The sequence below is a fragment of the Dipodomys merriami genome, unplaced genomic scaffold, assembly GCF_024711535.1.
Source record: "Dipodomys merriami isolate MVZ:Mamm:240054 unplaced genomic scaffold, mDipMer1.0.p SCAF_1, whole genome shotgun sequence".
In the NCBI taxonomy this organism is placed as follows: Eukaryota; Metazoa; Chordata; class Mammalia; order Rodentia; family Heteromyidae; genus Dipodomys; species Dipodomys merriami.
Window position 1 is genome coordinate 137,038,865 of NW_027202270.1, and position 16,934 is coordinate 137,055,798.

Here is a 16,934-nt window from a genome sequence, read left to right on the forward strand (position 1 = left end):
CACATACACACACACATACACACACACACACCAGCCAGGAGCTAGTGGCTCACACCTATAATCCTAGGTACTCAGGAAGCTGAGATGTGAAGATTTTGGTTCAAAGCCATCCTGGGCAGGGATATCTATGTCTATAGAATTCAATGGAGAAGCAAAAAACCTTCATTTTAACAAATAATGTCTTTATCTTCTGCCATTTTGACTTTCCCTATTCTGACTAGAAGAAGCATTTCCTTGCAAAGTGACTTCTGAATCTTGGTCTTGCTTCCTTGGTCTTGCTCCTCTGAACAAGATGGTGACAAGATGCAATACACGGTGACTGTAGTATAGCCTTCATGAACATAAAACTGATACCACATCACTCCATAGTAAGAATGGTGCTTTAAGCATACTGAAACATGCCATATTGCTGGCCTCTGACGGCTCATGACTATAATCCTAGTTATTCAGGAGGCTGAGATCTGAGGGTCATGGTTTGAAGCCAGCCTTGGCAAGAAAATCTGTGAAACTCTTCCATTAACCATCTGAAAGCTAGAAGTGGAGCTGTGGCTCAAGTGGTAGAGTGCCACCCTTGAGCAAAAAAAAGCCCAGGCCCTTAGTTCAAACCCTAAGACTGGCACAAAAACAAAACAAAACAAAAAACAACCCTCCCCCCCACCAAATCAACTACATGATGAACTCTGCTTAACAATCTGTATATGGTAATAGTTCATATACGTGTTAATGTTAGTAATTAGGCTGAGGTTCAAACTGGGCATATGGAGGGAGAAATCTTACTATCTTCTGCCCAAGCCTCCTTTCACTAGACTGAAGACTGTTAGCTGCTAAGGGAAGGGAGATGTTATGATCTATTTCAGCATCTAGAGCTTGTTGTTTAAGGTCTGGATGTTAGTGGTCTCTTCTCACAGTACTAGCTTTGTGAGTTACCCACCCCTAGTTGCTAAGCTCTGTTTATATGTTGTATATTCAATGCGTCTGAACTTCCATGGCAACAGATACCTTCTAGGGTATAATAGCTTTTCCCACCTCAAAGAGGAGCCTGGCCTTGTCTATCTTTTACAGGCTGAAAATCACACATTTCTTCCCTCTGTGGCTTCTTGAGTTCAGTGATGTTCCTAGCCGGTGCCAGCCCAGATTACACAGGAAGTGAGGGACAAGGACCCAGGGGAGGAGTCTTTGTCCTGGAAACAGGCGATGTGTTTATTCTCTATCATGCTTCACTGGCTCCAGAAAGTGAATGTGTCCTTCTCGTTGTATAAACTCAAGATGAGAAGTCAGGGTCGTTCCTGATCCTCATAAATTACCCCCCAGACATTGAGGGAACTAAGCCTCATATCACATCACGTTCCCCAACCTTCTGCCGTGGGAAAAGAAAAAAAAAGTCTACAAAATTGAAGACTCCTTTATCTAATGTCTCAGACTTCAATGTTTTTTCTCTCTCCAAGTTCCCTTTATTTTTCTTGGTGGGTGGCAAAAACACATTAGTCTAATTCTGTCCCACTTGTCCCTGGATGCCGTCTGGGTCTGAGCCTGTGCCAGGACTCCTTTTATACGAGGTGTTGTGATATCTGGAGTCTTTGTTCTCAGCTTAATGTTAGCATTCTGAACACCTTTGTTCTTGGTTAGGGGACAATGGCAGGCAGCTGTTAATCTAAGAAAGCTAAATATGACTTCTTGACATTTTCCATAGACTTATTACAATCTAATATCACTAATTACCTTGAATTTAAGGTATTTATTCCAGGATATACATCCAAGAAAATAAAAGTCTGGCCTCAGATGTCTATAAATTCTCAGTCATTAGGGCTACCAAATCTTTCACTGTGGTTTCTTTAAGCTATGAATTTCCCATGAGAGTGCACATTTTAGGCAAGAGTGGCCAAATGAGGACAACAAAAATCAAGTGCTTCCAGCTAAATTTTAGATAGACAAATATGTATTAATTAGACAAATAATGAGTGCTCTTGTAGTATGTCCTAGATATTGCTTAGGACATGTCCTACATTTTATCTGATCTTCCCATGTGCCAAGAACCTGCTTCCCTTCTCTGAAAATTTAAGTAGATTCCTTATTCCCAGTTCCTGGCTCCTTCCAAATATCTAGGCTATTCTTAGTTACCACATTACATCAAGGTGGTCTTTCTTAAGACAAGTAATTTGTGCATGTATGTGTACATGTCTGTGTGTGTGTGTGTGTGTGTGTGTGTGTGTGTGTGTGTGTGTGTGTGTGTGTGTGTGTGTGTGTAAAAGGAAAGCACTGAGGTCAGTTGGAACGGGAGTATGGGCATTTACATTATTCTTCTCATGTTAGTTCATAGAACCAAAGTACATGTTTTTACAATGGAAAGGATGAGACAGAAGAATAGTTCCTGTCTTTCCATGTTTGGTCTGTCTAGTCTTGTAGAGTGTTAATAGCTTAACTCTTACTCTACTCGATTTATGTAGGAAAAATAAGAAGTGTGTCAACCTTTGAAAAAAAATTCTAATTAATTGTTGGAGCTTCCATGTCAGACTTGGAGATTAGTATTACATTGGCTAAGAAGAAAAAAAAAAAAAAACAGCACCAACTTCATGTCCCACTAGAGTGGAAAATGTATATTGGCCTTTACAGACAGCTACTGAACTTAGAGACTCTTTATTTTAAAATGTAATGATTCTCACTTGGTGGACTGAATTTCTTGCATCAAGCCTGATGCAGTTGGTTTGACCTCGAAGGATTACTGCCTCTCCATTCTTTCTAACTGTGACCCTCCTTACTACTGGTTTCTGCTATGGAATCAGTGACTATATGTAATTCCAGGGAGGTGCTGATTTATCAGAAGGTAGTACCATGGTATTTTATGAACATCTAAGAGAAGAGAGCCAACACATTTTGAGCATCTAGCATAGGTGGAGGCTGTGTGTTCTACATACATCTCTGTTCTAATCATCGACTTGGAGAGAGTCTTGGAGATAAGTAGTTTTGTTTAGGTCATAGAATGGATTCTGAAAGTGCTTTACTTAGCATTAACTCCACTTGAATTTTCCTTTCAGCATTTACCCACAGTTGCTTTAAAAGACATCTGAGCAAGAATCCCATACTTACTAAATTAGCCTTTAACTGAAAATATAGGCATTACTTTCTCAGATAGCCAATGTTCCTTAATTTCTCACAATGGGATCACCCAATATTTTTTTTAATGAAGTCACGCTTATTTATTCGAAGATATCCTTCTAACCTCTCATAGCTGTATACTTGATTTCATATTTAAAAAATCCCAAGAATCCTGAGGCCTAAAAAGTCCAACCTTTAACTGACGTGAAAGTGCTTCATAGGCCTCATTCCAGCTTGTATGTGGATATTTGAGTGGTGGAGGTTTGTGTGCCTTTGAGGTTAAGCTGGCATTTGCCTTTCAGTAACTTTTACTCAGCCAACTTAGTTTCTTCGGGGATCCCATGAAAAGTCATACTGGCAAACTCGAACTTTTCCTTACTTTTGTAGCCTAGATCTTGTACTGTCTTTCCATTAAGTAAAGGATAACATTAAAAGTAGTTTTGAATCATATTTTTATATGGGAAAAGGGAATATGGATGAGAATGGTATGTATTATAGGAAAATATGTTTCCTTCCGTCTGTATGTCTGCACACATGCACATACATCAATATTATATTTTCTCTTCCATGGGAACCAATTTGGAAGATCAAAGTTGAAGCCAAGAACTTTCTATTCAGGGTCCAAAACACCTTTCCCATCAGCTACAGAAGGGAGTAGAGCCGAGCGGTCCATGTTTCTGTTGGGTTATAAGGATATTGCACTGCCGGATGGCGTTTTGCAAAGCCTGGGCAGTGCAGTGTCCTGCGATGATACGGCCACCTGGTTTTGGAATCACAGTTTGTCCATCTTTCCCATCCCACAGATCATCTTCCGGAAAATCAGCGACGTGAAGAAGGAGGAGGAAGAGCGCCTCAGGCAGAAGAATGAGGTGACTCTGAGCATCCCTGTGGACCACCCCGTCAGAAAGCTCTTCCAGAAGTTCAAGCAGCAGAAGGAGCTTCGAAATCAGGGCTCCACGCAGAGTGACCCGGAAAGGAACCAGCTCCAGGTAGAAAGCCGCTCCTTGCAGAATGGCGCCTCCATCACTGGCACCAGTGTGGTGACCGTGTCGCAGATTACTCCCATCCAGACATCGCTGGCCTATGTGAAAACCAGTGAGTCCCTCAAACAGAACAACCGAGATGCCATGGAACTCAAGCCCAACGGTGGTGCCGACCCCAAATGTCTCAAAGTCAACAGCCCCATCAGAATGAAAAATGGAAACGGTAAAGGCTGGCTGCGACTCAAGAACAATATGGGAGCCCATGAGGAGAAGAAGGAAGACTGGAACAACGTCACCAAAGCTGAGTCCATGGGGCTATTGTCAGAGGACCCCAAGAGCAGTGACTCAGAGAACAGTGTGACCAAAAACCCACTACGGAAAACAGATTCTTGCGACAGTGGGATTACAAAAAGTGACCTTCGGTTGGACAAGGCTGGTGAGGCCCGGAGTCCTCTGGAGCATAGTCCCATTCAGGCAGACGCCAAACATCCCTTTTATCCAATCCCTGAACAAGGGTTACAAACCACCCTGCAGGAAGTGAAACATGAACTCAAGGAGGACATCCAGTTGCTCAGCTGCCGAATGACTGCCCTAGAAAAGCAGGTGGCAGAAATTTTAAAAATACTGTCCGAAAAAAGTGTACCCCAGACCTCGTCTCCCAAATCCCAAATGCCACTCCAAGTACCTCCCCAGATTCCATGTCAGGATATTTTTAGTGTTTCACGGCCTGAGTCACCTGAGTCTGATAAAGATGAAATCCACTTTTAATATATATATATATATACATATATATTTGTTAATATATTAAAAATAGTATATACATCTATATACATATGTGTGTATATGTAGTATATACATATATATATTTTCACTTGCTTTCAATATAATGAACACAATATGGATTTTGATATGTACATATTGCATGTCCAGCTGGATTCTGGCCTGCCAAAGAAGACAATTATTTAAAAAATACACATAGATATTGCTTGTATATTATGCAGTTGACTGCATGCACACTTTACATTTATAATCTCTTCTATGATAATAAAAAGTATGATTTTTGTTAACTAAGGCAATGTAATATTTGAAGAATCAGGGTCCAACCTGCCAATGTTGCCATGACCAATTTGATCTCAGGCTGAGTATGTTAAGTATTGACCTGCCATTTCTTCACTCTTCTGTTAAGTTAAAATTATAGATCAATGCCAAGGAAGAGTTCAACTTTTTAAAGTGTTAGGACCATTGTTATGATCTCTTTCCATAGGATATTTTTCTGTAGCTTAGTGTTAGGTTATTTTCCCCTGCAGGCAAGGTTTGTTCCACTTAAATGACTATTTTGTTGCCTACATCATATAGCAGTGTGGGATACTGAGAATTTATTGCTCTGGGTTTTGTGCATGAATTGCATCTCCACTCAACGATACCTCTCCTTTTGTAGCATTATACTTAGGTAGTAATCATTAGCTCTTATGTAAGGACATCTGTACTCCCTCCATCTTGGAGACCATCTTTGTAAGCTGACATTATCAACACCATAAATACTCAAGTCTTACTTAATATAGTGTATATTACAATAGGAATACTGCACCACAGGGTATCAGGGCCTTTTAACAATTTATGTTAAATGTGCCCATTTTTCCAAAGGTCATGAATGTTCTACATTTGTATCTCCCAAACTTGTTCAAGGGTGAATTCGAAAGGTTTCTAAGCAAAGCAACATATAAAAAATATAATCATCTAAAAGTGTTAGCTATTAAAGGTACCAATGTTTTTAAAGAGAATATAAACAGATAGACATGTTTTTGTAACTAATCCATCTGTAACTTAGAAGAAAAGACAGGTATAGAATTGTTGACACAAGGTTCTTAATGTCTGTAGCAGCAGCACATGAAATGTGGTAACTCACAAAAAAAAAACAACAACTGAGAGATGGATGTTAAGTTGCTCTGCTCAGACAACTGCTTTTTCTATGGTTTTCTTCTGACGAGGAGTTTCTTAAAGTATTTTTGCATACTGCTGGACTTCTACTGAGTTGATACAATAGATTTCTGTGGCTCAGGAAGATCCACTTAACAAAAGAGGGTAAAGACTGAATTTCATAGTCTTCTGGATCATTAAATCCTCTTCTTAGAAAGTGCCTATGTTCAGCTAAAAAAGAAATCACAAGCAGTTGTGACAGCTATAATCAGTCCCTTCAGTGATTAACATTGAGAACAAAATACATGTTCATTTGTAAATATCTGGAGATTTCCTTTTTTTCCTCACTGAAGTATATTTTATGAAGTTGCCCAGCGATGCATACATTTCAAATGTTTCAATATAACATTTAGTTTTGGGAGGAAGGTGCTAGGTTTGCATCAAGTTGAAAATATATGCCAGTAATTTGAATACTGTTATACGAACAGCATATACACGCTAATACACAAAAGATAATGTCAAAATCAGAAAAGGCTTTGGTCAGTTATATTCACCTTTTTGAGCTTTTCTAGTTAAAAAGAAGCTCCAAACTTCTTAATATCTCTAGCCTATTCCACCAGAATGGAAACACAAGTTACCACAGTCAGGCTGAAGAAGTGTGAAATGATCATTTCTATAACACACAAAAAGGTTGGCAATGAGAATTTCTCTTGGAGTTTATTTGCATGCCTCCAAGATATGCCTCCATTTTGGGACTCTTGGAACACATACATTGTGCCTTGGGTTCTGTTTTCTATTCTGAAGGCATAAGAGTTTAGTTGACCATTAGGGACATTTTCAGGGGACCGTGCCTCCTTGCCATGCCACGCTTTGCTATCTACCTACCGTAGGTACAAAACAAATGAAGTCACTATGAATCCCCCTTAAATTAAGACTTTGTTTTTGCTTTTGTAGTGAGGATGGTAGCTTTGCTTGACCACTGATATTTGTAAAATCTCAGATTCTATTCTTATTTGTTTAGATCAGATTTGACTACAGCTCTTAAAGGTGAATGAGTATAAACAACGACAACAACATGAGTACAGAAATTGTCAGTTTAACTGTAGCCATGTGCTTTAATAAAATAGCAGTTGGTGTAGAGATAGAAGAGAATGCTGTGAAATAGGCTGGTGGGAAATGCAATCCACACCTTCACATACCAGGGGCACAAATGTTTGCTGTGCTCCTCCGTCATTAACTTAAGAAGTTTACTTAATTGGCCTAAACTATTTGCCATGATGGGGGCTCTCTCTAACTACATGGTAATATATTTGGGAAAGCAACATGGTCCAGGCTTTTGAGAAAGAGGAGGCAAAATATCAGCTGTTTCTTTGTGGTGCAGTGATCACAGCATTCTCTTCTGGGTGTTCTGTGCTCTGTGTGCATGACCTGATGTGGACTGGTGAACTCGGTTGTTTTCAGCAAGAATGCACGTATGCAGCAAACATTGTATATAGAGTAGTCTTTTAGGTTCCCAGATTTTACAGTTCTTCACAGTAGAATTTCTCAGACTGAAGGATGAATGCTTGCTTTAATAATGTGCAATAATGATGCAAATCATTTCCTGTGTTTTCTCGCCCAACCTACAGATGGTCGAAGTTCCACTAGGGACTAGGTGACTGCATGTTTTACTCCAACACTGTACAGATGCTCTTGGTGCATCCAAAATAAAAATAATTTTTTTCCTACTATACTTCTCAACAATGACCTAATAGGAGTGAATGGATGTGTATTCAAAATCCCAACCTTTTTCCAAATCAGCATACATGTCTTCTGTACTTTCCTGTAATAGATACTGAGACCAGGTGCTGTATCCTGGACAGGTGGTTGTAACATAATAGCAAAAGTCAAATAAAAATGGAAATGAGAGCTACGCATCCTAATAGCAAGTTCTGTCAGTTTGTATCAGGATAGTGTTGCACTAACGGTGGTCCAGTAGTTAGAAGAGTCTCCAGTACTAAAAGCATATAAAGCACAAAAGATAGAGACATTCCTGCTTTGACATGAATGATACTTAAGAAGGTTCAGGCATTGTGGCTGAATACAGATTCATATTTTATTGTTCAAATGGAAAAAGAAAAGCACTATTATGGTCTGGATTCCATCTCACAGTGAGTTTAAGAGTATAAATGTCCTAAACACTAAGGGAAAAAAATATTTGATATAGATCAGAAATCAGAGATTTTTGAGAATTTGGGTTTGCACTGTTTCTGGATAAATATCTGCTCACAAAGTACCCAGTACTTTTTATAGAAATATTATTTATGACAACTATTTTGAAAATTAACCTAATTGGAGCCCAAATACAAATTATATTTTCTCATATTTGAAAAGATTTTGTTCACTTGTGAGATCTGGTCCATTGGATACTGTATTTTAAATAGGCAAATTCTTTTTTGGAAAACCTGTATTTTAAGTAAGTGTTCAGAAAAGTCACTCTCCTAAAGCGTGCAGTGGCTGATACTTGCTCTATTTGTCCTGTTTCCCATGACTTCTTCTGTCTTGCATGATGCCCTTTAAGTGTTTTTGAGTCTCTCCCTTTTTTTTTTTTTTGAAAATTTCACATGGGTATAAAAAATTGTCTAGAATGTATATATCATCCACAGACAACACTAAAATGGGAATATTTGTAATGCTAATGTTGTCCTTTAATATTTTGATTGGATATGATATTTCTTTTTTGGTGTTGATGGAAATGGGGAGAAAATGATTTTTTTTAATATCATAAGATGAGTATCGAGGTCTGTTTTGGATTCCTTGTGGTAACTTTGTCACAATTCAGCAGGGTTGACGCAAATCAGGTGTTTCTAGTGTGTTCAGAATTCCAGCATCCCAACTGATGAATACTCAAACCAAGAGCCGGCTGCTCTTTTCTTATCTCAGAAAGCATTGGGTCAATGGATAGACATTTGTCTTTCATGAAAACCATATGAAGATAAATGTTTTCTTTGTTTTATATGAGATCAACCATGACATGGGCTCAATTTAAATATTCAAAGTTTTCAAAGAATTTTTTTATTAGAGTTGCTTATAAAAGGCTTAGGTTGCTAAAGAATTGTCAGTTGCAGGTGAATGCAAGACTTGCAAGTTTCCTGGGAATTTAGAACTGCTAATCAAACACTAAGAGAATGAAAAGTGTTCTGAAGGTAAGAAGAGAAACAGACAAAGGTAAATTTCATGTAACTTTTTGTTCCACTTCATTATCATGTTCAGCAGAAACTTTCAGTTTGGAAATGGTGGTGGAAGTGTATAAATTATTAAGTGTTTAAGGTTTAGAACAGTTTGTCTTGTATAAATATAGTCATGACTTAAGAAAGGGGGATTCATGTGGACAAAAAAGATACTTTAAAAAAAATCTTAGCTGGTGGCTCAAACCTGTAATCTTAGCTTCTCAAGAGGCTGAGATCTGAAGATTGTGTGGTTTGAAGCCAGCCTAGGCAAGAAAGTCCCCATCAGACTCTTTTTTTTTTTTTTTGGTCGGTCCTGCGGCTTGAACTCTGGGTCTGGGCGCTGTCCCTCAGATCTTCAGCTCAAGGTGAGCACTCTACCACTTGAGCCACAGTGCTACTTCTGGTTTTCTGGTAGTTTATTGGAGATCAAAATCTCATGGACTTTGTTGCTGGGTCTGGCTTTGGACAGTGGTTCTCAGATCTCAACCTCCTGAGTAGATAGGATTACAGGCATGAGCCACCGGCTCCAGCTCACATGAGATTCTTATCTCCAATAAACTACTCAGAAAAAGCCCAAGTAGCACTGTTGCTCAAATGGTAGAACACTAGCTGTGAACACAAAGAGATTCAGGGATAGCACCCAGGCCGAGTTCAAAGCCCCAGGACTGGAAAAATTAAATTCTTAATGGTGATGTTTCACAATTTTTTTTAAAAAATCCCAAAAAACACAGAAAGAAGAAAAAAAGTAGGTTAAAAAAAACTGTTTGAATGTTACTGAAAAATCACTCATGTTTTTGTGTCCAAATGAGACTATGTTTTGAGTTAGAAAATTAGGTGGTTATTAGTATTGGTCATTCTGAGAAGTCACCTATAGCATATAGATGTTTGGTTTTGGAAACTAGGATCATTTTGTTAATGTTTGTTCTTTCCACAAAGATAGCCTCTGCCCCTAACGGACACACTCAAAGGATGATTACTACATTTGTTTAACTAGTAGGTAAAGAAAATATCAGGAGCACATAGAAATAAAGGAACAGTTTTTATACATTTGAACAATTATTTGTATTGAGACCTCTTATTGGATACATTGTAACACATTATTGGACACTTATAAACACATTAAGAATTGAACATGTTTTAAAGTGCACATAATTGCCCAAATTAAAAAAAAATATTAATTATAGCTTGGCATGGATGGCACATATCTGTAATTCTAGCTACTCAGAAAGCTGAGTATCATGAGAATCCTGGTGCAAAGCCAGCCTGGACAGGAGAGTTTATGAGACTCATCTCTAATTAATCACCAAAAAGCTGGAATTGGAGCTGTTGTTTAAGAGGTTGAGTGCCAGGCTTGAGCATAAAAGCTAAGGGAAAATGTTCAGGCACTGAGTTCAAGCCCCAGTACCAGAAAAAAAATATTAGTTTTAAATGCCTTCTTTTAATAGAATAGAGTTAAAGGGATAAGTCATCACCAACCTCCATTTTTTTACTCTCTGTTGCAATCCTTCTATCTGCTACATGATTGATAGCATTTATTATATTATTTTGGATGGATCAGAACATGGCATTGCAACTCAAACTTGTTTCTATACATGTGTAAAATATTGTCAGCCAACTTCCTCTGAATATAAACTTTGTTCTCATACCCCAAATGTTGTTAGTAGCTAGTTTAATACAAACTCATGATGATGGCACACAGCTGATAAAGGTCAATTTGACATTATGGAAAATATTTATCTTGGTTCAGGAAAGTAAGCTCCAAAGTAGTGTGTATGGGGCTCCACAATCAGATAATAAGCAAGGATTCTCATTTTAAATAAGCTACATGGACTTGTGGGATTCCATATCAGGATTTTCGTATTTGTGGGTGGAGAAATAGACAATAGATTCAAGTACCCTCTTTGGCAATGTTCTCAGATGCAATCAGATCAATTCGGATGCATCAATATACATTTTTAGAAATAATTTAGGTTAGATTTGCTAGTTTGCTCTTCTGCAATGTTTTATATTATAGATTATGCTGTAGAAGAATATACAGCCTTAATGAGAATGAAAAGTTTGCAGCTGCTACTAGTAAAAGATTTAAAAAGAAAAGCCCACAGGCATTGGAGTAGAAGTAAAACCACCATATCCACATCTCAGCACATTTCCCTCACTCTGGTTCACCACCATACAAAACAACCAATTTATATGCATCTCCCAAGTCTCAGTTTCTACACATTTAAGTAATACAAATTATTACACGTGATGCAACCCCAGAACTTGAGGTACAAATAAATTCAAATTATCTATATTCTTTATTAGTATTATCTTTTTAAAAAAATTTCCAAGCAAAAAGAGTTCTTATGTGAGATGATGGTAGTTCTCATAAGTAAATTATTTAAAAATGCAGTTTTAACCATCAAGTTATAGAGTACCTTATCATGGGACTACTCCAAAGACCTTGAGATTTAGATCTTGAATAAAATATTTTTCTCCAACTTTATTTTCAAAAATTTATCAACTACAATTTAATATTCACATTTGCCTTCCTTCTCTTGGGCATCTGTCACAAACTTTTTAGCATCTTGAAGTAGCTATTAATTGTCCCTAAATGTTCTGGAGTTTACTGAACTTTTCAAATTTAAAATATTACTAGAAGTAGAAACTTAGATGCTAAAAACAGTGACTTTGTTATTAATTCTTTTCCTGCAAATGCGAATTCATCAGGATGTTTGTCATTTAAAAATCAATAGCCTTTTCTTACATTAGGACATACTTTCTTAATTGCTTTCCTTAAATTTCAAGGGTTTTATTTTCCAGCCTTGATACTCTGCTCTTTACATGCCTTAAAGGATGCTTCCCTGATCCTGGTCGATTTCTACCTTCAAATCGATGACAATAGACATTTAGGGAATTCAGATTTTGTTTGCATTACAAAAGAAATGTAGCCTATCATTTTAACAATTTTGAACGAAAACTAAATGATATGTCAAAGAATAAAGTGGGGAAAGTAGGTTTTTTGTTTTGTTTTTTTTTTTTTTTACTATATTCCTTGTAGAATCTTACAGAATGGCTAATAGTCATTAATTGAATAGTGATACCTAATTACATCTAATAAATAGATTTGTTAAGCAGTACCCATGGTAATTAATATTAAATGACTTCCATTTCAATGGATTTTCTGTGAAATAATTGTTTCTCTGGCATCTGGTGAAGGTAGAGACTCTCTCATCCATGCCCAAAGGCTACTGAAACAACACAGAGTTCTCCCCCAGTGACATTGCTAACATTCTTCTCTCACAACACAGGAGCATGCACACATGCACACAAGATATCTCCTTCTACATAAGGAAGGCAGCTAAATTGTTTATTCCCTACATTTACATTTTATTTAATTAAACTACATGATGGAGTTTGAGCATGTCAAGAGGAAATAGGTTAACGTGTACGTAGATACACTTGTTTACATGGTGCTAGAATTTATAGTTGATTCTAGATTCTGATTAAAATTCTTAGTCATGTCGGGAAAAGGCACAGAAACTGGGTTTGGTTTGGTTTGTAAATGTCAAGAATATTGGTCTGTGGTCTTTCAAGGTTTTGGTGTGTGTGTGTGTGTGTGTGTGTGTGTGTGTGTGTGTGTGTGTGTGTGTGTGTGTGAAGATTTCTTGTGTCTTTTTAAATGAGAGTAAAGTGTTCGAATGCCTTATGAGGGTCAGAATCATGGAGGATTTGGCCTGAGAAACAGAAAGATGGAGGCCAGGACTGTGGTGTGTGTGTGTGTGTGTGTGTGTGTGTGTGTGTGTGTGTGTGTGTGTGTGTGTGTGTGTGTGTGTGTGTGTGTGTGAAGATTTCTTGTGTCTTTTTAAATGAGAGTAAAGTGTTCGAATGCCTTATGAGGGTCAGAATCATGGAGGATTTGGCCTGAGATACAGAAAGATGGAGGCCAGGACTGTGAAAAGGCTCAATTAAATCAGTCTGCTTCTTTATTTATACTCAGAAGCAAAATCGAGTCTAATTTAGCCATGTTTGTTGAGTGATGGCCATGCTAAGTGCTTTAGTTAGATCATCAGATTTATTCCCTACAACTCTTCTGGAAGAGCTAGGTTAAGGAATTTATCCAAGATGGCAGTAGCTAAGGAATAGCTGATGAAGTGCTAGTCAACCACAGGCAGCCAGACCTTATAGAGAAAGCACCTGACATTGGAAGGACTATCTCCTTCAACCATACATTCAAACTTGAGACATGTATACTTTTAAGGTTTTCTAACTTTAAATGTTTGAAAATATTATTTTCTTTAATGTATATGTAGAAGCTTGTTTCTTTAGTGATAGGTCAGATTTAATGATAGAGGTTGAAAAGGTAATTCTTAAAGTAAACAGTGTCTTGTTCCAACAAAGGAATTTTCTGTTTCCCTGAGCAGTTCAAAAGCAGCAATAGAAATAAGTTGCCAAACATAGCTAGAAGCAAAAACTGAGTCTAACATACCACTTTTATCAATATTTTCTTTTTCAGTTGGATTTTAACCTAAAGAGTTAATCCATAATAAAGAGATGTTCTAGACTTTTTTTTATAATTTATTTTTATTTTTTAATATTGAGACTTGGGTGAGACTCCAGAAAGACTTTAAAATTTTTGCTTCTTTCTTTGACTCACTTGAGTTTTAAATAGATTATTCAGATCTTTTTATTGATTACACTGATGTTGGTTTCTTGGCTAAACTACTACTAGATGCATTATCCAAATGAACCATCTCTGTTTGGAATAGCAATTTTAGTTCTTACTTCCAAATTTAATGAGCTTGCTGTATGGATCTTTGCGTTAGAGAAATTGGATAAAAATAGGTGTGGTCTCTCAAGCTTGTACTCCTAGCTACTTGCAGAGATTGGGGGAAGCACAGTTGAAGCCAGCTCAGGTAAAAAAACAAGTTCATGGAAATCTCTGATATATACATAGTGTGTGTGTGTGCCTGTTACCTCTAATTGGGAAGGCACAAGAAGGGGGCTCATATCCTAGGGAGGCCTGGGCATAAAGTAAGACCTTATTTCTAAATGAAACAACACAAACATGGGCTAGAGGCAAAAATCAAGTCATAGAAAGCCTGCTTAGCAAGTGTAAGGCCTGAGTTCAATCTCTAGTACCTCTAAGACAAAACAAACAAACAAACCATCATTTTCTCTAACTTAGAGAAGTCTCTAAAATGTGGTATGTGTGTGTGTGTGTTTGTGTGTGTGGTGTTTTGGGGGGGCGGGTATCTTTGAGATAGATGTTAAAGGAAAGATCTTGAGATAAGTAGTAAGCACCAATTACATTCTGAGGGAACCAGGAAAAGGAACAGCACACTTTTTTTTCATAACTGAAGCAGTTATGAAAACACTGGGATACAAATGGAAGCTTTTTAAGTTAGCTCACTTTCATCCTCTTGTCCTCCTTTTTTTTACATTATCACTGTGTTTTATTTAATGGTTAAGGAATTTGGTCCCAAACTGTAATATCTGGCCAGAACTATAACCAGAAAGGGAGAGAGAGAGAGAAGGTGTGTCTTCCTAACAGTTTTGGGATGTGGCAGATACTTTTGTAATAGCTTTGGTTTGGTTTGTTTATGGGAATACATCATCATGAGCGTTGTTAAGACTGTAATGAAACACTAGGAAGCAGTTTGAAAGCTTCTCAAATGTTGAGACCATATTTATAAATGAGTGCTTCCTTATCAATGAAAGAGTTTATTATCTCTGGTTCTGAAAACAGAAACCCTGGTCCCTTAGGCAAATGGCTGGTTTGGCTTGCATTGTGACTAGCTAAAGGCAGGAGGATCTGACCATTCTGGCATTTATAGAGAAACACTAGCTGTAAAATGATTAGAAAAGTAAAAGCTGAACTGTCTACCTCACTTCCTTAATAACCAAGGCTGAGAATCATCGTAGCTGATTTAAGTGTAATTTATTGTCATATATCATTATTCTCAGTGAAACCATCTTTGATAACATCAAATCTAGCTATCCCTTTCCCTGGTGAGGCTTTCCCCTGAGTTAGGGAAATTGAACTTGGTAAAAACAACATAAAGATTATTGCTGATCCCAGAGCCGTTAGGGTCATGTATTCATTTGCAATTCAGCTTTTCCAATTAAGGTATGATGGTTAGAAGATTTCTGCTTAGGGTGAAGATGAAGAAAACAGGAAGAACTGCTACCTAGCAAACTATGCAAAAATCGTTAGGTTTTATTTTAAATTTCATCTCAGAATATTTGATAAACCTGAATCTTTGATATTGGTCTATTCTATCACAGCTGTGAATTGCTAACTCACACAAAATCCAAATGTGCTTTCATTAAAAAAAAGATTATTTCATATAGTTTATTTTTAGAAAAATTCCTGATGAAAACTGATTTTTAGCCACTGGGGGAATGTGTTCATGCTGTGATTCTATAATCCTTCATCAGAGAAGTTGCAAGTGTAATGGTTGCTCACATTGTATCATTGACCATCTTGGCACCTTATATCCAACAATCACCTTAAATCTACGCACAGTGAAGAGAAGAGGAAAACATAATTCACATTTGAATCAGATTTCTCAAATGATGAAGTTGGAAACCAGTTTAGAATAATATCTATCCTAAAGCATCCATTATGATTTATGGAAAGAGCAATGACCTCTAGAAGTGCTTTGTACTCAGATAAAACAAATTATGCATATTTATGATATATTGGGAATAATAGATTTCTTTGTATTCTATGTTCTTGTGACTTTGTTTACACTAATTACATAGTTTTGTATACTGTAATGTAGTTTCCTGACTATCACACTGAGGTTACTATGGAAACATACTTTTGAAAAATTCTTAAACATGTTTGCCACTGCAACCCTATTTGTGGGAAGATGGGATATTAAAAATACCTCTTCCTTTTAAGGGTTAATTCACTGGAAATAGATGATTCATGTATTGACCAAGGAACTAATGTACAAACCTCATGGTCTTTTAATGGCATTATGCTCAGCAGTACTTGTTTGCAATTTTCAAAATTTGATTCATGCTAAGCAGATTATCTTTTGTATCTTAAACCAAGATATCAAAACATGTAATATAGAAATTTTTTATGTACTGTTGACTTATCACCTGATTGTTGAGAGGATATATGAACATATGTTGAATTTGCGACTTAAGGATTAATTCTGAAATACTTGTGATGAAAATTTAGTTGCAGCTGGGAAGTTTGAGGTGATTATCTCTTTATTTCAAGTTTGCTTTTCAAGAAAGTGGATTGGCAGGTGGAAGTTTCTAGCCCAAAATAATTCTGGGTTTCAGCACAATAAACTGTATTTCATCAGGGAGGATTAACTGTGGGTTTTTTTTCACACTTTATTTAAATGTGGATATTTTTTCATGATACAGAATAAAATGTGCATTTTATGGACCATGTTTGAGTTGGGTCTTTTTTGAGAAATTGTTGTCTTGAACTTGGTTAAATTTCTTACTACAACACAAAAGCAAAATAATGAGTTTTGGAAACAATCTTGACATACTAGCCTTTGCCAATGTTATTTTAAACATAGTATTCTTTGTAATACTAATTTACACTGCCATAAATAACAAAAAGTCATTATGTTTTATATCAGAAATTAAAATTTGAAGCCCCAGCAATTTGTTTGAACTGGAAAATATCTTAGTTGGGTGCTGGTGGCTCACACTTGTAAATCCTAGCCACCTGTGAAGCTGAGATCTGAAGATTGTAGTTCACTGGCAGCCCAGACAG

General features: G+C 37.0%; 1 protein-coding gene across 1 annotated transcript in view; it reads left to right on the top strand.

Moving 5' to 3' along the window:
- The window catches only part of Kcnh5 (potassium voltage-gated channel subfamily H member 5), a 270,939-nt gene extending 254,344 nt beyond the window's left edge, over positions 1 to 16,595 (top strand). The window contains exon 11 of the mRNA XM_070032105.1: positions 3,897 to 16,595. Coding sequence (XP_069888206.1) covers positions 3,897 to 4,844 — 948 coding nt within the window. The 3' untranslated portion in view covers positions 4,845 to 16,595. The remainder of the gene's footprint in view (positions 1 to 3,896) is intronic.
- Positions 16,596 to 16,934: the final 339 nt, after the last annotated feature.